The sequence below is a fragment of the Fistularia commersonii genome, chromosome 2, assembly GCF_037954325.1.
Source record: "Fistularia commersonii isolate RoL2024-O1a breed Wild chromosome 2, RoL_Fcom_v1.0, whole genome shotgun sequence".
NCBI lineage: Eukaryota > Metazoa > Chordata > Actinopteri > Syngnathiformes > Fistulariidae > Fistularia > Fistularia commersonii.
Window position 1 is genome coordinate 23,510,633 of NC_141285.1, and position 24,546 is coordinate 23,535,178.

The 24,546-nt window shown below is 49.9% G+C and overlaps 1 protein-coding gene across 1 annotated transcript in view; it reads right to left on the reverse strand.

Moving 5' to 3' along the window:
* meis1b (Meis homeobox 1 b) overlaps positions 1-24,546 on the reverse strand; it is a 78,286-nt gene that overhangs the window by 42,200 nt on the left and 11,540 nt on the right. The window contains exon 7 of the mRNA XM_086173850.1: positions 22,976-23,087. Within this exon, the coding sequence (XP_086029976.1) occupies positions 22,976-23,087 (112 nt within the window). The remainder of the gene's footprint in view (positions 1-22,975; positions 23,088-24,546) is intronic.

Below are 24,546 nucleotides of genomic sequence, written 5' to 3' on the forward strand. Positions count from 1 at the left end.
AGGCGCCTTTAAGGCCGCTTTGCCCTCACCTCGGGGGAACTCCGAGGCGGCTTAGGAGGTCGCTTCACACACACTCACACACTCGCGTATATTTTCTAAAAGGAAAACCAATTACGGCGAGGCTTTCCGTGCTGGAAGAGCCTCTTCCCATCCTTGAAAAGCCTAATTGTTATTATCGTTATTCCCCCACCACCTCCACCACCACCAACGCCAGAAAAAAGAAGATCGCGGAAGAAACACGGTAAACAAGCCCCCCTTCGCCGCTGCAAGAAATCTGCAGCACCGCCGCGGCGCCCGGGATCGGATGCGGTTACTTATTGATCGCGCACAAAGCACTTCTAAAGCTCCTCGGCCTATTCAGGAGCAGATCGCTAGCACGCGGACTCGGGCGACACCCAGCACCTAGCTAAAACCCCGCGCCCGCCGCTCCATCGATAATTAATGAGGATGTTGGTGCTAATCCGGTAGGAGATGACTTTTTTCCAGCCCGCCACATCAATGGAATAATCAGCGGTCTAAAACCCGGGCCTTTGCTCCCCATTACCTCGGGCAAAAGAATTCCTGAAAGCATGCCTGGAGGGCACCTGAATTATGGACGCCATTAGGAGGGAGAGGCTCCACAGATCCATACGCCAAAGCACTCTTGGCTAGCTCTCGCCGCCTCTCCCCGACCGCTCCGGCGGAGGGAGATGCTTATGCGCAAGAACGCCGAAAGTCTTTTTTTAATGAAGCTCGCGTGGAAGTGGAGGTGCTGGGGGGAGGCTGAGGGGGGGCGTCGGCAGAGACAAAGGCCTGCCTTTCGTACGTGCGCGATGCTGATGCAAACGCCACCCGCCGCGCGTTAATAATGCACGCCTGCAAAGCCGACGGCGCCGGGGTGTTCGACGGCGGGATGGTCGTCGGCCGACGGGCGGCCCGGGGAACGTCTCGGCAACCGTTGCGGGTGTTTGCCGCGCCTGCTCAGAACGTCTTAGCTTCTTCTCAAAGCTAGCGGCTTATGAAACCGCGGTACGGGGCCCGGTTTTCTCCCGAGTCCCCGGGCTCCCGACATCTCAGAGGTCGCCGGGAGCGTGGCTTGATCCACGGCAGCGCTCCCCCCAGGTGCCGAATGTTATTTCTATTATGAATATTAAAGCTGTTATGGCTCACGTGTAGCTGTTAGCACTGCTGTTACTAGCGTGCCCGTCCCTCCGTTTCTTCCCTTCTCCCTCTCGCTTCGCTCTTTCTCCCCCGAGCGGTCGAGGCAGAAGGCCGCGGTATTTGCGGCCGCTCCCGAGGGAACGTCGGGTTCCCGTAGATCATCGTGGAGCAGCCCTGGGAAGTATCACCAGACGGCCGGGTTGTGACTTGGCGCCGTGTAAATAAAGTCTTACTCGACTTGTCAAAATATACCCTTTGACGTGCGGTCGTTTCTGGGTGCACTTCAACGCCGGCGTCGGCGCTCCAAGATATGGCCGCCAACCCCCAAACAGTCGGGTGGAAGCGGCGAAGCAGGCGAGAGCGAAGTCTATTATTTAGTCATACGTTGTATTTTGAGGTGTTTGTAATGACGGTGGTCCAGAATCTGGCGGAATAGTCTGACATTGGTGCCTTCAGGTTTGGAAACACCACGTCTCCGTGTGGAGGCGCGGGGGGTCGGTGATCCGAGACGGCGGACCCTCCCCAGCGTCCGCTGAATAACGACGGATTTATTTTTAACGAGCCTTCGTCGATGCACCTGCAACCGTGACGGCCAAGGACGTCTCTGCTCGTACTCATTCTCCATTCTCCGTTCCCCCAGCGAGTGACTCGTCCGAACCGGTTCCGCGTCGGACGGATCGATCGGGCCCGGCGGCATCTCGACCGATTGGAAAATTCGTCGCTTTGGCTTTGGCAGCGGAGCCGCTCGGCTTCCGGAGATTACGTCAGACGAATGACCTCCGAGGCCTTCTGACGGCTCCACCGTTAGCATGGAGCGGCTAATCCGGGAGGCGGGGAAGGAAAGATGTTATCAAAAAGGACTGAAGACTCGGGGGATCCAAGAAAATGAAGGCAAGAGGGACGAGAGGTAGCTAGCGGGACACACGAACAGCTAACAGGGAACGACTTCCTGTAGCCTATATGACTCTGCCGCTAATTTGTCTCGGGACTATTTCCTAGCGGCGTACCGCTACGCGAGCGCCACATTTCCACACCCCGACACTGTCCCACATAGCTGTTCGCTATTAGCGCCGACTTCAAAACGACTCACTTCCCCGCCGCAGCCGGCGCTGTGAGGAGCACGGAGGAAACCGAATACAGGGAGGCCCCACCGCCGAAGGGGGCCCCCGAACGCCACGCCGCCGCGGGAGCGAAAGACTGATACGCCGGCGTTATCCCGAGGCTCGCCGGGGTCACGGCGGACTCCGACGGGAAAGCCGTCCGGAGCGACGGGAGCCCAATTAGCATCACGGCGTCGGCGTCGTTACGGCTAATACCCGTCGCTTTATTTAGATTTGCAAATCTGCTGCTTCCAGCACATCTGGACTTCATGGTAAGTCGCCGGATAATCCTCGGCGTACAGAGCGCAGTATACCGCGTACGCCGTGTAACGCACGCGGTATCCCGAGGCCCCCTCGGCGGTGGAAAAAATAAAGAAAGGGGTTTACGTTCCCCTTTTCCAGAAGTCGGTCGCTCAACTCCAGAGGAAGCAAAGCAGGGGAGAAAAGACCGGAGAACCTCTGGCGTTTTTATACTCACTATTACCCGCGGAGGTCAAACCCGTCGCTTGTGCATTGCGTTACCCAGCCTCCCGACAAACGCACAATAGCACTCGCTCTGACACAGCCTATCGACCTCCCCCGCCTCCAAAATCACATTGCGAGCTTCGGTTACATCATTAGCTCGGGACGAATGCAGCCCTAGCTTAACAAGTGAGCTTTTTTTTTTTTTTTTTTTTTTTTCCGGGGGGCTAACACACACACACACACACACACACACACACACACACACACCCGGATCTCCTCGCTCTCCGCCGGCTGCAGAGAAGCGGCGGCGGCGAGGCCCCGGCCGAACGCCTTGTAATCTAAGACCAGATTTTCATTGGAAGCAAATGCTTTCAATCCGCCGTAAAGACCGGCTCATGTTCGGCAAAGCCTACAATAACAAACCCGGGGGCTCGTCCCATGCGAGTCGCGGGGATTCGGGACGGGGGGGCCGGTGGGGAGAAACAGAAGCAAATGGTCTTTGGAGTGAGCGAGCGAGAGAGGGGACGGCTGAGGAGGAAAGGACTAGAACAACAATGGCGGGTTTTAAAGGGGTTTAAAATTAGCCGCTGATAAAGACTAGCTCAGAGGGTCCGGCTATTTAAGGGAATCCATGTGTCGCATATCTTCGCTAGCTAGCGCTATTAGCCACAATTAGGATGACAATCCAGAGAATACATGATAGGAAGCCGCGTCCTCCTTATTAAGGGCTCTTGTTTTGTGTTTTAGCTTTCCGCTAGCTCAGAGCTGCATCCGAGCGGCTGATTTACAACGCGAGGAACGGCACGCCGGCAGCAACTCCGGTTCATAAACCCCCTCCGTGGTGACCCCCCGACGCCTCCGGACCACAGCTGAGCGGAGGCTCCCGACCGAGAAGGTTTGAGGAAAAAAAAAAAACAAAAAAAAAAAACGTGGGGGTTCGGAGGAAATTGAAGTCAGAGCGTCCGACTGAAAGGGGGAAACACGAACGCCGCCGTTTCACGGCTCTCGGCCGAGACCCGGCCCCCTCGGCCGCCCACTTCAAGACCCTTAATCAGACGCAGACACGTTTCCCTCCACGGCCAGGAACGTCTCCTCCAGCCTGACCTGAAGACACTTCCTCTCCCGACAAGGAAAAAAAAAAAAAAAAAAAAAAAAAAAAAAAAAAGGAGTGGACGGAGGGAGGGATGTCAATTTTTATCGGCATTTCCATTTTCGCTGCCATTTGATACCAATCGCCTCTGCAAGGTCTGTTGCTAATTTCTCTCTTTTTTTTTTTCCATGAACCCTGAACGAGGGAGCGAGGGAGGAAAGGAGGGAGGGAAGGGACGGGGTGGATGGAAAGAAAAGAGAACGACTGAGGAAGCGGGGAAGGTGTCGAAGTCGTGGTCGTGTTTGGAGGAGGTGGTCGTCGCACGCTTTGTCTCGGCGAAAAGCAGGAGGTGAAGAAAAAGATGGAGGGAGCGAGCGAAATGAGAGAAAAATCACCGGAGTGGCGACGGAAATGGCGGCGGGGTAATTTAGAAATCAGATGCGGCACAGTTACGCAGTCAATCACGCCTTTCTCTTTATCTGAAATCACTTCTTCGTCTTCGTTTCCCCCGTCCGAACATCTGCCGGATCTCCCCCTCCTCCTCGCTGCCCAGCGAACCGCCAGGACGGAAATGGCCCAATCGACCGATCGGACGAATCGCCCCGCATAGAGTCGGGCTCTGCTCCAAACGCTCCTCCAAACCGCTAACCGCTAACCGCTAACCGCTAACCCTAACCGTCAGGGTAAAATCTACCCGCAACAAGAAGTTTGTTTACCTATCATTCCACGACCTGTCGCACGCCCAGAAGGTTCGGGATTGGTCGCTCACGCTGTCAATCACCTTCCCGACCCTCCCGAGTGCTTATGTACACATTGTATCGATAACTTATCTGCAGCTCTGAGAGGGCGGTTTGTAAACATCCGCGATTTGATAAGCTCACGCGCAGGCGATTAGCCTGGGAGTTAGCTAGGAGTCGGATCCGCCGCTAGCTCGGACGGTCACTTGGCTAACGCTAGGGAATGCAACCATCGCGCCGCCCTTCCTTCACTTATATTAGCAGCATCTGCTTCTCCACACATGGCGGCGGCGTTAAAGATTTATGGAGCGGCTCCGTCACAAATAGCGGTAGATAAAATGTGTTGCCATAGCAACACGCAACGAGTCGCCCAAAGCTTACCGTTTTCTCTACGCGGGTATGTGGTACCGGCCGCCGCTTAGAGGGTTAAAAGCAGGATACGTCGAAGGACGGGAGAACATCGGTGATGTTCTGAGATCGCTCGGCTCTGATTGGTCCACCCGTCGCCCTGTCATCAACAGGCGCCGCGGTTTGGTGAGCTGAGCTAGCCTCCGCTAGGTTCACCCTGGGAACCCGGGCCCTCGGAGAGCACGCGCCGGCTGCCAGGCTCATTAGGAGCACCGGCGGGTCCCGACCACGGGTGGCGTCCGGCTCGGCGAGGCCCCGTCGGGCGCCACGCTGCCCGCCGGCGAGCACCATAGGCGGGACTCTGGGTCGGGCCCGCTGATCGGCCATGACAACACTCCTGCAACTAGTAGGAGGAAGAGCTGGAGGGCGGGGAAGGGGGAATCAATGAAGGATGGCGGTGTGTGTATGCGTGTGTGTGTGTGTGTGTGTGTGTGTTGGGGGTATATTCGTGTGTGAAAAATGCATGCATGCATGGATGTGCATTCGTCTGTGTGTGCGCGTCTAGGCCTTTCTTTATGCATGTGTGTTTCAAGCAGCAGAAGCAGTGTGTGTGCATGTGTGAGTGTGTGTGTGTGTGTGTGTGTGTGTGTGTGGCAATTAAGGAGCAGGCCAGTGACTGGAAGGAGCCAGGGGCAATTGAAATGCCCCGGGGCCAACCAAGGGAAGGAATATTTTATCAGCCCTCCCCACCCACACGATGCATACACACAAACACACAACACATACACACTGCTGCACAAGCACAAACACACACACAAACACTTCTGCACAAGCACACACACACACACAGTGGCACAAACGCACACACACACACACCGTAAGCAAACAGATAATGACGTCTAAACTCGTGTGGCGATCGCCGTGCATCTCCGCTAGCTCTGTTAGCATTAGCCGCTACGCTCATTCTCTTCCATCTGCCTTCCATGTTTTTTGTGCTCCATCCATCCATCCACCCATCCCTCCGTCCGCCTTCAACCAGCTCTCGTGTGTCTCCTCGCCGCTTTCTGCCAGCCGGCGCGCGGCGCTACTTCCTGTGCGCGCGGCGGCCGCCCCTCGGTGACTCCAGGCACGCTGTGACATTATCAAACGCTATCTGGGCTAATCTGTTATGATCTGATTATGAACCCTCTCGCGGTGTAAGACGCAGATTGGTGCTACCTGCAACCCTTCCTCGGTCACACACACACACACACACACACACGCGCGCGCGCGCCATTTCGAGGTGTCAGCCATTTTTGCGCTGCCCGGCGACTTAGCAACAACAAATTTGGCCAGTCAGTCATCCGTGAGCGGCGGCCTCGTCGGGCACGCCGCCTCCCAGTGCCACTCGGGAGAATGACGGCGTTTAGCGCGCTAATCATTTCCTCCTCGCCGAGAGGGACGGAGGTTAGGAACATTAGCTTGGTGCCAGATGTCATTAGCTGGATCCGGCGTGAGGGATCACTCGCACCCGGAGATACGTGTTGGTGGCGGCGGCGGCGGTGGCGGCGGCGGCGGCGGCGGCAGGGGACACGGTGGGATGTTCTTGCAGGATTTTATTGGCCGTTGAGAGGGCGGGACTTTTACAGTTATGCATCCTAATCAGAGAAACGTTTGTTGTGAAACATGTGTATATGTGTGTGTGACAGTGTGTGTGTGTGTGTGTGTGGGGGGGTGCTACTAGAGTTTCACACCCAGAGAAGCTCCCATGACCCCTGGTGTGGGTGAGGGGGATGCCCAAGCCAAAAAGGGGGGTACCTGCATCTCATCAAGGCGGGGACAGATATTCATCCATTCACACACACACACACACACACACACACACACACACACAAACGTAAACACACCCATACTCACACGTGCTAAAATCATGATACACAAAAAGCTCAAGCCGATGTAGATTTACCAAAGTACTCTTTCTCCAAGTCTTTCTTTCTGGCACACACACACAACCACACATACACACACACACACACACACACACACACACATTCCCAGGAATCCTCAGAGGGTTATAGAAGGGCCCGAAAGAGGGAGGGAGAGGAGGAGAAGAAGAAAAAAAGTGGCGTTTATTGTATTCAGGCCATTCATAAGCTCTAGACTTGAGCAGGGGGAGAGCATGGGGGGGGCAGGCGACGAGTGTGTGTGTGTGTGTGTGTGTGTGTGTGTGTGTGTGCGTGCATGTGTTTCGGGGGGTCCCTTTCCACGGCTCTGGAAGACTCGAAGACCCTCCCATCTCCAAATATTCTGAACATGCAGGAATTCCTCGCACCGCTGTTCCCGAGCGATGTGAGTGTGTGTGTGTGTGTGTGTGTGTGTGTGTGTGTGTGTGTTGGGGGGGTGCTTGTTTTTTCGGAAAGAACACACACTCGAACCCGCTCCGTTTTTTTTTTTTTTCAAGGATCTTCCACGAGGCAACTTTCCAATAATGACTTGCAAAGTGTTCTAAACACACACACACAAACACACACACACACACACACACACACAGACACACAACACACACACTTCAATACAAAACGCTCTCTGTGACCAATGCTGTTTGGCCTCCCTTTCATCGGAGAGGAGGAGGAGGAGGCGGAGGAGAGGCAGGCTGAAATCCCCTCCGCCGTCAGCAGAACAATACATCCAGTCTGGACGTCCCTTCCTGACGCCGCTAACTCGCTGCTAACTCGCTACTAACTCGCTGCTAACTCATCACTAACTCATCGCTAACTCGCTAGATGAAGGTGAAGATGGAGCCAGGTGGGAGCAGAGGAGCTGCTCCTCAGGAGTAATCAGAGTAAATGATAAGCGCGAACAGGATGGTGGTGGCGAAACATCTACAAGGATTAGCGGTTAGCGGCGGCGCCGGCGGGCGCGGACACACTCCGGCTTGTCCAAGTTTCCCCGAAGCCGGGGTGTGTGTGTGTGTGTTTGGTGGCGGCGGAGCAACAAGGAGCGCGAGCACGATTCCTAGCTAGGTGGCGGCGGTTTCAAGCAGCCAGGAAGTCGAACAGGAAGCGGAACTGGCTTTGGGCATTAGGCCACGCCCACTGACTATAAGCTCCGCCCCTTTTACATCCGCAAGATGTAAAAGAGATTCCTGCAGATTCCGGAAAACACAGGGGGTTCAAGCTTGCCCACCAGTGTGTGTGTGTGTGTGTGTGTGTGTGTGTGTGTTTACCAGCCCCTCTGAGAAGCAGAGTTTGTGTTAATGGAGCTTTAGCTCTTCTTTTCTGTGATTTCTGTGTGTCGGAGCCGCGGCTCGCCCACCGCAGCTCGGGAGTAAAGAGGGTGGGGGTTGGGCGGAGGTCGTGTGGGGGGGTTGAGGGGGTTTCGGGGCGTGGAGGTGGTGTTGTGGGGGTTCAGGCCTGTTGACATAGCCATAGGTGATGGCAAAAATGTCAGTGTAAATGTGACTGCTCTCTCAGTGCCATTTTCCCCCCGTAAAGGGTCATCACCACGGGCTGCCTGACACGCTGGAAAGGGCCGTGGGCGGGGGGGCACCGACACGACATTAAACTGCGGTACGCCTCCGTGGACAGCAACACACACACACACACACACACACACACACACACACACACACACACACACACACACAGCCGCTGCCTTTTATTCCCACTTCCATACCAGTCGGTGGGAGCGCGAATGAAAGAGCAGCGCCGTGAATCCGACGCTTCGTGTTGACTGAAGTATCGACCCACACACACACACACACACACACACACATATACACATATTCAACATGCGGACACACACACGCACAACTTTATGTTGCCATTTTCCTATTTTCTTCTTCCCCCCCCAACCAGAAGATGGAAGGTCTGTTCAAATGGGAGCGCTTGAGTCGGGGGAGGTGTGTGTGTATATGTGTGTGTGTGTGTGTGTGTGTGTGTGTGTGTGTGTGTGTGTGTGTGTGTGTGTGTGTGTGTGTGTGTGTGTGTGTATGACGTGCAGGGATGTTGCGTTAAAGGAAGCCGGCGTTCGTCCCCGCGACTTCTCCCTCACACTTAACTCCGCGTTATTGTTCCGCCGCCTCACATGGCTTTTGACACCTCCGACTCGCCGGGCCTTCGGTGACCTCGGTGAGAAGAGCCCAGATAAAGAGGGCGAGTCAAACGGGCGACAGAAGAAGAGTGGAAGCGAGGGAGGGGGGCTGGAGGGAGGGAGGGAAGGGGTAAGAGAGGACAAGGACTACAACAAAAGCTGAGAGCACTTAACGGCACAATGGCGCGGCGGTCCTTTCCAAGAGTCAGCTGATGTGCTGAAGGGCGTCCCAAAGTCCTTCAGAGAGGGAGCCTTCAGCCCAACTGCAGGGAAAAACCTCCCGCGTGCCGATGGGGGCCGTCGAGGGCCGGCGTGCGGTGGAAAAACTAGTATTTTTAGCCCCCAGAAAAACAGAATTACTCACAGGGGGGCTTTAATAAGCACTTCCTGCCAGCGCCGGACGCCATCGGGGAGGCTTTCCTGCCCCGAGTACCGCGGAGTCACGGGGGCCGTGGGGGGCCGGGCCATCGTCCCCTGAGTCCGAGTCGGGTGTGACAGCAAGTCGGGGTGAGGGCTGGTTCGTGTTCAACGTAGCCAAATGGGGTAAACTGAGCAGTGCCTTAAAGGAGTCCCTTGGGTGTGGTGTTGCACCCCTCGGTATGCTCAGCTACGATCGGGAAAGTAGCACGGAAGAAGAAGAAGACAACACGGCGTCGATAGAACAAGAGAGGGGAATTCTCTTCCCACGTGCTGGTGTGTGTTTAATGACCGCACAGACCTCCGCCGCCACTTTCTTCGAGCATACATGTTCACTAACACCTCTGCCCCCATCTATGCTATTGTCTGAGATGGAACTCTGAAGTGAACTCTGCCGTCGGCGAGTCCGAATCAAGGTCTGGGTTCGAGTTGTCGGACAACAACGACCGGCGTGAGTCCCGTGGAACCTCCATCTCCAGGTTTGTTCCCTGCCTTGTCACCAGAAAGTCCCTTCTTGGGACTTTTCTCCACTTTTCTTGGGTGGTGGACCTGAGAACCTACTGTTCCTACCAGGTTCTAGAGGGTTCCTGCCAGTGGCCAAAGGGCCCCCAAAATAAAATATTTTTAGCAGCTAACGGCGCTTCTCGGCTTCCTCCTCCTTGTCGGCGAGTCCCTTATAGGCACAGGAAGTTGGTGTTGCGTGGACGCGGGGGTTGTAGTCCTATCAGTGGCCCCACATGGCGCCCAGATAAAGGCCCTCTGGGGCAGAGGAACAGGAAGTGAGTGGGTTTTACAGCCTGGCGACTTCCTGTGGATGGCGGATCCATGTGGACGGGAGTGATAGCTACCAACAACCCTGTCAAACAGTCCACGCAGAGTCCCTTCCTGAAAGACACAGCTTGCAAAGACTGTGGCCCTCCATGAGAACCTCCCAGAAGAAGACCTTGGAAGTAGAACATCCACGCGTCTAAGAAACGACAACCGGCTTTTCAAAACAAAATGGTACTTTTTTCAGCGCTTGTCTTACTAAGGGCGGTGTGTGTGTGTGTGTGTGTGTGTGTGTGCGTTCCAGGAGGTTATCAGTGTGAATCTGTGTGTGTCGCCAGCGTTCCGCTGACTCGCAGACGCTGATCAGGTTTCGTCCCCAAAGTGTGGACCTCAAGTGGCCGGCCTTGTGTTTCTCTGCAAACACACAAAGAAAACACCCCCCCACCTCCTTTTTGCGCCTCCGGCCCCCCCGCCGCTCCGGTGTTTACCTCCAGGTATTTGTTATCTGGCCTCCTCTTTCCTCCCTGGATGAGGTCTTTATCTGTGCTCCATCCCTTCGGCAGGTATCCGTGTCAAGGATGAGTGTGTGTGCACGCATGAGTGTGTGTGTGTCACCCCCGGGTCACCCCGAAGCTCTGGACCCATGCAAATCCGCCACCTTTAGCGCCGACCGCTAACCGATTAGGCTGCACTCCCTCAACCCAAAACCAGGAAGACCAACTTCTCTTCTTGCAGAATGACACGGAGGAGGACTAGGAACATAACTGTCACCACGGTAACCGAAAGTGATGAATGGATGTCATAACACTGTAATGACACTGTAATTACACTGTAATGATACTGTAATAACACTGTCAATGCGTTCACGTTCCGCAAAGTGTACGTCTGGAATTCCCGTCTCCCTCCAAACGTAGCCACCATCCCCAACATCGGGATTCGAACAGGTGACGCAGCTGGAAGCGTCACAGCGAGGAGGGGGGGGCGACGTTGGCGTCCGCCCGCAGGGAACGACGGGAAATTAAAGTAAATAAGAAAATCCACAGAGATACAGGTTTGGAGGGAGGGGGTGGAGATATGGCGAGGGGGGGTTCTGCCGGGGCTTTCCTGGCATGAAATTGGCTTTGTGTGGGTGTCGTTTGGAGAGCCGGCTGGTAAATTCTACCCTTCTTTTGTTAGAGGAGGAGGGGGGGGGGGCAAATAGGGGAGGGGGGGGAATAGTGGGAGGGGGGGGGTCCGTGCATAATGGTCTTAGCCGGGGAGGTCTGGAACTGTGTCCATAAATTGAATTATTTCAATTTGAGGGAGAGGGAGTGAGAGAATAATGGAGAGTGGCTGCGCGTGAGCAAGCGTGCACGTGTGTGTGTGTGTGTGTGTGTGTGTGTGTGTGTCGCATCTACATGCAAGCATACACATGTGTTGTTTTTTTTCTTTCTACGCTTACAGGAAGGGGGGGGGGGGGGGTTGCATCCCCTGACAGCCGGAAGCCATTTTTGATGAAACTCCGCTTCCTGTTGGTCGTTCCTGTCGCCGCAAGATCAACGGCGCCGGACAAAAACAAAACCCTCGGATCTTCCGACGCTAATTTGAAGTCGAAGCGTCTTCGAGGTGGAAAGGGAGGTGGGGGGGGGAGGAGGGGGGGGGATATTCCTGACACAATATAATCGTCGGGGGACCATCTGGCACCAAACTGGCAGCATGCTATTTATCCTCATCCTCTTTGCAGGCTAAAATTAGCACTGTTGTTTGTAGCTTTAAGCTGGACGAGTGTGATAATAGCTAATAATAAAGGAGGCCGGGGCAGGTGGGCAACTGCCCCCCGCCGCCGCCGCCGCCGCCGCCGCCGCCACCCTTTTCCCGCTCCTGCCGGCCCTTCGCTCTCGGACCCGGCGTCAGGAAAGCCGGGATTTCCTGGACACAACCCCCCCCCCCCAGCTTAGGAGCGCGGGATGATTCGGCTAATCTCTTTATCAAACGCTTAAATAAACGTTGGTTCTCCGCACGTGTGTGTGTGTGTGTGCATGTGTGAGAGTGTGTGTTTCCTTGTGTTTGCCAAGGAGGCCAAACAAAGGCCCTCCAAGTGCTAATACTTCCAACACTTGATCCACGACCCTCCCGATCTAGAAAAGGAGAGGTCTTTCTCCGTAGAAAGTTCTTGCTTTGTATAAATCTTTATATATAACGACGCTTTCAACAGAAACAGATGTGTCAATGGTGTGTGTGTGTGTGTGTGTGTGTGTGTGTGACAAAATATTCTTCGGTGTAAGCCACTGCCTCGGGCGCCGTTTTTCCTCTATAAATTAGCTTAGCTTAGCTTATCCTGCACAGGAGGCTGTTGCATCCGTGGAGCCGACGTGTACTTTGTATCGTTTGTCATAAAATGTGAGTACTTTGGTCCCTTGAGATACAAATTTAATTCGTTCCAGAAGTGGGTTAATATGTTGATTTTTTTTTCTTTTTTTGTATCGTCAATGAATTTTCCCCATTTAAAGTAACAGAAAACAAATGATTCATTCCAACCCTACCCTCAAAACTCACCAAATAAGGATATTAATATAGAAAAAACCCTACAAATGCTATTAGTTTGTGCTTAATTTCCAAACAAAGCATCTTCTTTCTGAGTTCCCCACTTGACTATGATGGCCCATGATGACTATTAAAGCTTGACGTGTGCAGCGCAAATTTCAAACTTTGATTTTCTTGGGCTCATATTCAAATCATGATTTTTTTTTGTATTTCAAGGATAAAATTGACTGGAAAGGCACTTCCTATCTTGAAGAATTTGTCTACAAAGTGAGTCGTATCTTAAGGGGCCACTGTAAATATATATGTATATATGAGTACATCTGTGTGTACTGCGTAGTACACACATACCCCGCGGCTAACAGCTGGAAATCAGTTTCAGTACTTCTGAATTCAAATACTGCCACTGAGTTGTGTAGTACTAGTGTACTTCATTCACCAACTGTACACGTGTACTTCCATGAGGCAGGAGAACTGCGTGCCTCACTTGGTGGCTCTTGGCAGACGTTTTATGCTTGTTCAGCAGAAGAAACTAGTAACACACATACAGTTGTTGACAAAAAAACGCTGCACATTGGAAATGTAGTTTATAAAGCAAAAGTTTTTAAACATTTTAATAGTGACATACAGAGAGACGGCAATACCGTCTCCAGCAGTCAGCCACTATTGCGCAACCTATGTTGAGGCTCATCAGTCTGCTGCCTCATCGCACGTCTCTTCTCAGTATTTGAACAGTAAATTTTGCATACAGTAAGCCATTTTGAATAAAAAAAACACCTTAAACTGGCAAAGTTCAATGAAAAAAATACCTCAATAGTGCAAATGAAGGATAAATAATTTTTTTCTTTCCGAGATTGGCAAGTGAGGCACGACCTCACCTGCCTCCCCCTGACTGCACATCACTGTGTGTACTTCTAATACAGTTCAACAACTTTACCTCTGTACTTGAAATACTTGAGGTACGTATATAAAATCCTCCACTGACTGTACTTCAAAGACAGTACTTCAGTACTTCAAATACCATTCACAGATTTTACTTCTGTAAAATGAACACACCATGAACTGACTGTACTTGTGTACTTCGAATACCACCTACTACCTGCGCTTTCATACTTCATAGACCACACTTCTCTACTTCAAATACCATAAACTGAACTTTAAATACAAAGTATATCAACTACTATACTTTGCTTACACAGACGAGACTCTAACCATCATCCTTCTTCTTTTCTTTTGGCCTTTTCCCTTCAGGTGTCACCACAGCGAATCAACCTTCTCCATTTAACCCTATTCCCTGTATCCTCCTCTCTCACAACAACTAACTTTTAGGCCAACCAACAACTAACCTCTCACTACATCCATAAATCTTCTCTTTGGTCTTCCGCTAGACCTCCAATTCCAGCATCCGTCTACCAATATATTCACCATCCCTCCTCTGTCCATGACCCAACCATTCTCTGACCTTCTCTCCAAAACATCTACCATGTTTCGTCCCTCTGCTGGACTCATCCCTGGTCCTCTCCATCCTGGTCGCTCCCAAAGAACTTCAACATCTTCATCGTTTTTTGGTCATTGTCAGTTTCCGGAGCATACAGCAGGGGTCAGGAACCTTTTTGACCGGGAGAGCCATAAAAGCCAAATATTTCTAAATATATTTCACTGAGGGCCATCATGTATTTTAAACATATAATAAATTAAGTATGTCTAACTTTTAATGCGACCTCAGGTGCTGCATGGATTTGTTTATATCTGACCGTCTCATCCATGCAATTTCATCACTGCGTGTTAGATACACTGCAGATCCAAATGCAAATTCCTCTTTCCACGCGGTCTGGAATGCAATCATCATCTTTTTTTTTTTCTTTTCGCCATCTTTTCCGTTACAAGGGTTGAAGCGGATTTGACTTTCTGATAAAATTAATTTCTTCACCTTTACAATGACTTGGAAGCCATCGGTTCCCGACCCGACCGCCGGGCGACCCGTGAAATTTATCTCCAAAATTAAATTCTGTTTACTTTAAAACGACACCGTATTACGAAGAAATATCACAAGTGTTTTGAAATCAGTTCCAAACTGAGTTTTTTTTTTCAACTCAAAATTGTCGTATATGGCTCGCGAGCCACCTTTCCTTTCATTCTGGCTGATAGTCTTCTATCTCCATCCACTCCAACCTACTTGAACCTGCTTCTTCACCTCGAAATCCTCCAACTTCTTGATCTCCGCTCCCTGCAGCAGGTTCTAACCGTCCTCCAGGAGGTAAAATACAAGGCATCGCCACGTCCTCGCCCGCAAATCAACGACTCTCCATCGCTTTTCCTTTTCTTTTATTTGCATCGTCAGCCTCTCCCCGCCGCGATGCAAATCAAAACTCAGGGGCGCTGTCGCCGCCGCCGCCGCCGCTAGACATCCAGTAATTTTGAAAGCGGCGTCCCTTTTTTTGGAGATGATTACACCAGGGATGGAGCAAATTACGGAGCTCCAGACAGAAATAGACCCAAAGTGAGTCCCTGGTTGACACTTCTTCTTCTTCTTCTTCTTCTCAGAGGAGGAGGAGGCGGGAGCTCCACCTCGCCGACGGCGGGGAAACACCCGTCAGGTGAGACCGAACATCAGAAAACACACTCTGACCTCCTCCTCCTCCTGAAGAAGAGCGGGACGTTTAGACGAAGAAATGAAAGACGACAACTTCCTGTAAACAAACGGCGAGAACTGGCGTGCATCATTAGCACGCCACAATTAGAGCCCACGCGCTAAAAACACACCTCCACCCTCATCTCATTCTTGTTTTTTGGTTTCTTGCAAATGAATGGCTGCTGTAAACACACACACACACACACACACATACGTACACACACACAGTAGAAGGCCTTGCAGGTCTGAAGGCCTCTGAGGAACCTGCTGGGACATCATGAAGGTGGAGATGATGAAGATGATGGAGATATAAAAATGATAATGTTGACAATGAAGGTGAAGATGTGAAATGAGGAAGATGATAATGAAGATGTTGAGGATGATGCAGATCAAGATTCTGATGATGGTGAAGTGTGAAGGTGCTGCGAGGTGGAAATGTGACGCTTAAAAAGCTTCTCAAACAACTTCACCAGGAAGAGGAAGAAAAGAAAGGTTGTATCTTCATATGATGCAGGTGACAGCAGGCTAAATCCTAAAAGCAAACACTTCCCGCTGTGAGAACCTGATGCCATTTCCTCTTTCTGGAGGTGTGTGTGTGTGTGTGTGTGTGTGTACACATTTTTATAGGGCTTTTTCACGTGGGAATAGACTCGCCGTGGTTCCCTGAATGCCACAGAGGCCTAAGCCCCGCCCCCAATCCTAGTCACATGACCTTTGATTGACAGGCCACAACTTCCAGGACCCCCCAGACACAACACACACACCCCCAGATGAGATCTGATTTATAATCTATTTGTGTTCTTCTTATTATTTAATCATATTTCAACGGGGGGGGGGGGGGGGGGTGTACAGATGAAGCCCCGCCCCCATGTGTTTGATTGACAGGTGTGTATCAGGCGGGTCATTGGTGGCTGAAGGAACATGACTTTTCCCAGGTAAGAGCAGATAACGCTGTTTGAGATGCAGTAAAGCCAAATAAACATCGCTACCGGCAACAGCAGGCCGTTATGGGATGTTTTCTTAAAGTGTATCAATTATTATTTATATCTGTCAAATATTGATCTTCATGAACAGCATGTGGACAGAAGTACGAGCTGCTGGATATTACATCATTTTCTATGCATGGGAACACCCCCCCCCCACACACACACACACACAACCAGAGGAGGGAGGTGGAAGACGCTCTTTGACTTCTGAACTTGCAAAAGTGTACATTAGCACTAACGCAGTCATGCAAACACACACACACACATACAAACACACACACACACACACACACACACACACACACAGACGCACACACACACACACACTTAGAACCAGAGGAGCGAGAAGGAAGATGCTCTTTCACTTCTGAACTTGAAAAAGGGTATATTAGCACTAACAGTCATGTACACACACACACACACACACACACACACACACACACACACACAACCAGAGGAGCGAGGAGGAAGATGCTCTTTCACTTCCAACTTGCAAAAGTGTATATCAACACTAACGCGGTCATGCTCACACACACACACATGCACACACACCTCAATAGACACCCCCCCAAACAACACTCAGCAGCACTTAACACACTCATCAAGGATGACTGCTCACCCTGCACTGGCTATAGTTTTCCCACACACACACGTTAAAATCTGGGCGAACACACACACACACACACACACACACACACACACACACACACACACACACACACACACACGCACGCACGCACGCACACACACTGGCAAGTAATGAACACATGAACCATTCACCCCCCTTTGCTTTAAAGTTGAGGGGGAGCGAGCGTCGCACAGAAATGGGGTCGCCGGCCCTTTAAGGCGGGCGGTCACATGGGTCCGACCTGCAGCGGGGGGGTTGGAGGGTGTGTGTGTGTGTGTGAGTGAGTGTGTGTGTGTGTGTGGTGGGGGGGGCATATTTCCAACACTGTGTGAAAATGTTCCCACACTTTTTAGCACAAGAACACACACTTTTTGTTTGACGGGAGGGCTCCCAACCAACACACACACACACACACACACACACACACACACTCCTGAGGCCGCGCGCTAATGGCTTATTAAAGTGCATGTAATCCAAACATTTTCAAGAACAAGCGGCGGGGGGAGGAAGGGGGAAGCCGGCCGGGGAAACACGCAGTTCTCTCTTCCAGTCTGCTGGACAATCGGACCAATTAATTGGTGACTTTGGCGAGGCCACGTGAAGCGAGCTGATTGGACGATCCCGCTTCCGATCGCCCGCCCCGAGGCCTGGCGGGGGGGGCGGTGGCGGCGAGGGGGTGGGTGTGTGTGTGTGTGGGGGGGCGCTCTGCGGGTTGACCTTGCTGGCCGACGCAAAGGTCAGAGGCTGCGTGGATCACAACATCCACAACAATCCGGGCCGGAATGGCGGCGGCCATTTTTGTAGTCCAAACTGCAAAATACAAAACTACGGCACTTGAGTTTTAAAATCGTGCCCGGAGGAAAATTCACACACACACACGGCAAACGCTTTCAGTATGTGAAGCCGACGAGCGAGGGGGGGGGGACGAGGGTCTCGGCGCTTCTGTGTGTGTGTGTGTGTGTGTGTGTGTGTGCAGATGAAAACACAAAGCCTTACAGGGAGCTATTTGTCTTGGCGTGTCGCACAAATGGCGAGGTAATTGGTGATACATATCTAATACGGCCAGTCATCGCCTCGCTCCCCGCTGCCTCTGACAGGCGGGGAGGGAAACCCTGTAGCTTTTTTTTTTTTTTTTTTATTTTCTCTTTTTTTTTCGGGGGGTTGCAGCGCAAACACACTCTCCCGCCTGTCCTTTCTGCACGGCGGCAGCTGCCAGCTTCGCTCGCCTCAATGTTTTTCTGTTTCCCCTTGCAAGCCGGCCGGGCCCTCGCTGACGGGGGGGGCAAGAAGGAGCACTTTATACTTCGGTTGGGTACGAAAGAGCCCCCTCTTGCCCCCTCCTGCCCCCTCCTGCCCCCTCCTGGGTTCTCCACAAAGGAGCCTGTTGGCAGGAGCTAGCTAGCAAACAGCTGGGCTAATAGAGCGGCTCCTCGGGGAGGAACCCTGTGGAGCCTCCTCCTGCGGCGCCGCCTGGGAAGCTCCTTCTTCTGAGCTTCGGCCGGGCTTCTCTGGCGTTGTCGGAGGTCAGAGGTCAAGTTATTGTGGGATGGGTAGAATCCATAACCGGGATATTTTGATTTTTCAAGATCAATTTACATCACAACAAAGTGGACCGGTGCCATGTTTACATTATTATTATTATTATTATCATCATCATCATTATTATTATTATCATCATTCTTCTTCTTCTTCTTCTTCCTATTATTATTATTATTATAATTTTTATTATTATCACCATTATTATTATTATTATTATTATTATCGTTAGCATTATTAGCATTATTAGCATTATTATTAGCATTATTATTTTTTCTATCAATTTTAATTTCTTCCCCTTTCACCTTTTTATCATTTTTATTTATTCTATTTTGTTCATTTTTTTTCTACCTGTTGATTTGACCATTTATGATTTTTTTTTTCTTGATATCTTTTACATCATAATTCTATTTTTGTTGATTCAATTTTTTTAATTTTATTTTCCATCCTTGTCTTTTTTTGTTTCTTTTGAAGTTTCTTGCAGATGATTTTATGATTATTTTCATGCATTTAAGGCCCATTTTTGGGTTAATCTGCTATTTTGTTATGTAATTGTTATTCTGGGATCAATCGATTAATCTGATTGATGCAATCAGAACCTGTGACGTTGTCAGCGATCAATAACCCTCTTATTTGACCAGATTCTGTCATTCATTCGCCTCAGTCCAAGGAATGGGTGATTGATCACATACGGTATCTACTGATCTCCAATATGCCATTCAATTCCTAATAGGGTATTTATTGATCCCCAAATTTCGACTTATTGATCTCCAGTATGGCAGTCATTGATCCTCAATATGTTATTTCATCATACCATATGTTATCTATTAATCTCTAATATGGTGTTTATTGATCCCTGATCTGGTATTTGTTGATCTCTGAAACTGGATTTATTGATCTCCAATATGTCATTCAATGATCCCCGATATAGTATTTATTGATCCCCAAAATTTGACTTATTGATCTCCAGTATAGCAGTCATTGATCCTCAATGTTATTTCATCATCCCATATGTTATCTATCGATCTCTAATATGGTGTTTATTGATCCCTGATCTGGTATCTATTGATCTCTGAAACTGGATTTATTGATCTCCAATATGTCATTCCATGATTCCTAATAGGGTATTTATTGATCCCCATAATTTGACTTATTGATCTCCAGTATGGCGGTCATTGATTCCGGATATGGTATTTAATCATCCCATAGGTATCTATTGATCTCTAATATGGTACTTATTGATGTAATTCAGTGATCCCTGATATGGTATTTATCGATCCCTGATACGGTATTGGTATTTTGCCAGAGAGATGGAAGGAGGGGGCGAAACGAGGAGCCGCATGAACCGGGGGGGAAACTGAGCGCTCGGGAAGGAGTGCGATGAAGTGACGGCGGCGGAGGAATTGAAGGAGGGATGTGAGAACAGAGGAGAAGAAATGAAAGAAGAGGAAAGAGAGGCAGGGGAAGGAAAGGTCAGCCAAAAAGCAATCTCTTAAAGGTGGATGAAAGAGAAACAGAACATGACGGACTGTGAACGAGTGAAAGACAATTCATATATATATATAAAGTATAATTAAAAATAAGCTGGGACTCTCGAACAAAAATTCGGAAATAAAATGGCTAAAAATAGCAAGAAAGGGTCGAATAAAATAAGGTCATGTGGAAAAGCAAAATGAAATCTAATGGAACATGATGAAAGCGATAAAAATAAAATATCATAAAATAAAAGGATAAAAATGAAATGAAATAAAATAATTTGAGATAAAAAGGGAAATTAGCAACACATGATTTAAAATAAATGAAAAAAAAAATATGATCTAAAAAAAAAAAAAAAAAAAAAATCCTGCAGAAATTTGGTTCGTACAGTAAAATGAAATGTTTGAAGTCGCCAGTTTTCAAGGACAGGGGGAAAAAAAAGAGGGGAAGCGGGGGAGGAGTGACGGCGGAGATGCGAAGGAAAAGAAAAGGAAAGAAAAATACATTGGAAAGGGGGAGGGGAAGATGGTGGGGGGGGAGAAAGATGAGAGGAAAAGAGAAGGCGGGAAGAAGAACAGAGATAAAGTTTGGGAGGATGGAGGGAAAGAGAAGAGGGGGGGCGAGGTGACGGAGGGAAAGATAAACAAAAGGTAGTGTTTTAGAGCGAGTGGGAGGCAAAGAAGAAGAAGAAGGAGGTGAAGAAGAAGAAAGGAGGGAGCGCTGGGACTCAAACGAGGAGAGGAGAAGCCGACGGAGAGCGAAATGAAAGTCGGGGAGTAGGTGGGAGACAAGGGAGAACCGGAGGAGAGAGGGAGGATGGGGAGATGAAAGAGAGAGAGAGGGAGGGAGGGAAGGAAGAAGGGAGGGAGGGAGGGAGGGAGCAGAATGCCAAACAGATAAATAACCAGCTTACTGGGATTAACCGAGTGAGTGACACCGAGCCGCCGGAGCCGGGATGACGTGGCAGCCGGCGCCCGGCGCCCACGCGCACCTGGAGCCCGGCCAACATGGCCGCCGGGGGCCCCCCCCCCCCCTGCAACGTGCACGTGTGTATGTGCGTGCACGTGCGTGCAAAGACAGCGGAAGCCACGCAAACGCACGTGTGTCTGCAGGTCGCGTGTGTGTGTGTGTGTTCGCTCTCGTTAGCGTTTAGCTAATGGTTACGGTGACGAACTAGCGTCGCCGGTTTTTTCGAGCGGTAAAGCTAACGCTGATGCTAGCAAGATGCTAAATGCTAAAGCGGTTCTTTGATTCTTCACCTGGGAGAGGGCGGGGCTAACGGGAAGGGGGCGGAGCCTGAGATGTGAGCGTCACGTCACCTGCAGGCCGTCGCCGCTGCTAATTTGCACATGGAGAGACGGACGCGCAGAAGGACAACCAGCGAGAGGGAGGAGGCCGATCGGATTATTGATCATATTGATTTGATAAATCCGGCTGCACAACAATCAATCAACATGTCACACACACACACACACACACACACACATGCATGCACACAACGACAAACTATCCTGAACTTGATGAACAAAGAGAAAAACTACAATCCTCAGGACAACATGAGATATGAGGAGATGAAGGGTGCGGTAAAAGAGAAGAAGAAGAGGAGGAGGAGGAAGAAGAGGTGGAGGAGGAGTGACTATAATTGGAAAGATGTGAAAAATGAAGTGTCAGTCGGTCAAAAGAGGTCAAAGGTCAGGGATGCAGGAGCCCAAACCCAGGCACAGAGCACGCTCATTAGGGCGACCAATCAGATGGGGCCTGGCCAGGACCATTAGTCATCAGAGGTGGACACACACACACACACACACACACACACACACACACACACACACACACACACACACACACACACACAATACGCCTTTGTGTGGTCGTTTCACTCCGGCCCGTTCACTCGTTCCTCGACACCGTGCAGGTTTCGCCTCCGAAGACAAGAACGGACGAGTGTGTGACGGACAGACGGAGAGAGAGAGAGAGAGAGAAAGAGAGAGAGAGAGAGAGAGAGAGAGAGAGAGAGAGACAGCGGAAAGAGAGAGAGATTCTGCATTTCCAGAATCAGCGTCTGCTCGCTGGAGTGGAAGGTTGTGCGCTCTGCCTGCTGGCACGCCGCTTCGCTCCGGCGTCCCCGTCAATAATAGATGAAGTCGCTTTTTTTGCCTACAGTTTGTTTGCAGCCCCCCCCCCCCCCACACACACACACACACACATACATGCACACACACTCAGCAAAACACCCAGGTCAAATACGTAGAGTGAAGAGAAAAAAAAAAAAAAAAAAACGGCGGAAAATATTAAGCGTGAGGTTGTGGGTTATAATCCGGAAGTTGGTCCGGGAAATCAAATTGGCAGAAAAAATAAAACTATTTTAAAAAATGTCCAGAAATGAGAGGAGTGGTGCTTAATCTGGAATTAATCTGGGGCTACTCTCAAATTAATCTAATTGTTCTGAAAGGAATATGTACATAATCTGTGGTAGTTTAACCTGTTTTTCACCTATTCTGATAAACCTCTGTAATTAATGTGTAACTAATCTGCATTTACTCTAACAATGCAGGTAACTAAAATGAGTTACTCTGTAATTCATGTGTAACTAAGCTGTATTTACTTTAACAATGCAGGTAACTAAAATTAGTTACTCTGTAATTCATGTGTAACTAATCTGAAGTTAACCTGAAATTCATCTGCATGTACTTTATAATTAATCTGTATGTACTTTGTAATTAATATGTATTTACTCTGTAATTAATCTGAAGTGACTCTGAAATAAAGAGTTGCTAATCTGTAGTTAATCTGTAAACAATGTGAAATAAATCAATTTTTCTCTGTTTTGACACTGTACTTAATCTGTAGTTACTCTGTCATTCATGTGTAACTATTCTGTATTTACTGTGTAATAAATGTGTAATAACCACCATGCCAGCCTCAAACCCTCACTTTTCAACCACACACACACACACACACACACACACGGCAGCGATCCTCCCGGCAGCCTCCTGAACTTTTCGATGAGCCGCATTTGCCCGCCCACGTCGCCGTGACCTCTGACCCCGCGGACACTCACCCTGCTCGCTGCTGTTGTCGCCGCTGTGCGACGTGTGGCCGCCGCTGGACGGGCCCGGCGTGCCGCCCGAGCGCGTGGACGCCGTGTCGTCGTGATCTCTGTTCCAGGACGTCTGCCGGACGAAGGAGAGAGTAATCTATTACTTTGGAAAGTGAGCAGATACATAGGAATACGAGATAAAGCTGATAATAAAGGTGTAAAAAAAACAGTGGAAGTAAGGAAAAATCTATCATAAAAGTTAAAAGTCAAAGCTGGGAACGGCGGCGAGGCTGCACAATATCTATATTTAATATACATAATAATAATGATAATAATTATAGGAATAATAACATAGCGCAACAGATTAACAGGAAGTAAAAGTTATGGAAGGACCATAAACACGGCGGAAAAAACAAGCAACATGTTAGACATGATCGCGTAGCTCCTAACATGTGTAATAACACATGCATAAATGTCTTATTAATAACACATTAATAAATGCGTAATAATACATGAATAAATGTGTTATTACCCTCCGCATCGTTATAAGCTTTATCGCAACGATCTCACTCGCAAAAGCCAGATTCTCTTGCGCCGCCATTTTTTTTTCTCACAAACTCAATGTACGTTATGCGCGAGCAAACGCACACACACACACACACACACACACACACACACACGGGGAGCCGCGATCCAAACCAAATCCATCACTCGCCAGCTCCCTGCCCAGTCACGCAGTGTGTGTTAACCCATGAAACAATCCGACGGAACGGGGGATTATTGGAGGTTGAAGAGAGAGAGAAGGGGGGGGCGAGCGAGCGAGCGAGCGAGCAGGCGGGCGGCGAGGGAACATGTTGTATTAGTTCCCGGCGTTCCGAGGCATGCGATCCTCGCCTGCCTTCGCTCGGCCCAAAACCGCGAGCAGATGAAAATACGAAACAGCTACGACTTAAGATGGGCCGCGGCGAGCGCCAGGGAGTGATGTCATCGAAAATGGGACGACCGTTCGTGGATTCTAACGTGGCGGCGGCGAGCAGGACGGCGCGAGTCATACGGTGACGTGTGTGTGTGTGTGTGTGTGTTTGATGTGTGTGTCAATCACGCCGATGGGGGTCAAAGGTGAAGGAGCTACCGAATAAGCAAAGGTCCTGCTGACGGATTAAATATATATATATCTTTATAAATGCAGAAAAGTCACAAAAAGTGACTAAAACACACACATTTGTGATACACTGAATTTTCTTTATCTATTAAAACTAATTTACATATATTCAGACAAATGAGGCTTTTTGTCTCAAAGCTGTGAAAAAGCTGATGTATTATCTGACGTGTAACGACTGTGTAACGCTATTGTGTAATAACATGGTAATAACGGGGTAATAGACTAACAAACCTTTAGCGTGAATGTTTAAGCGTCGCTTTGTTTTTTTTCCAGGACTTTTACAAAAAAAACGCGGCGCTTCCCCTTCGGAAAACTTCCCATCGAGTCATGAAACACCTGTAACCCATTCATTCATGAGTTCTCAATATATTCAATATGTCAAAAGTAGCCCTTGGATAAAAGCAAAACACCAAAAGTACTACTTCGAGTA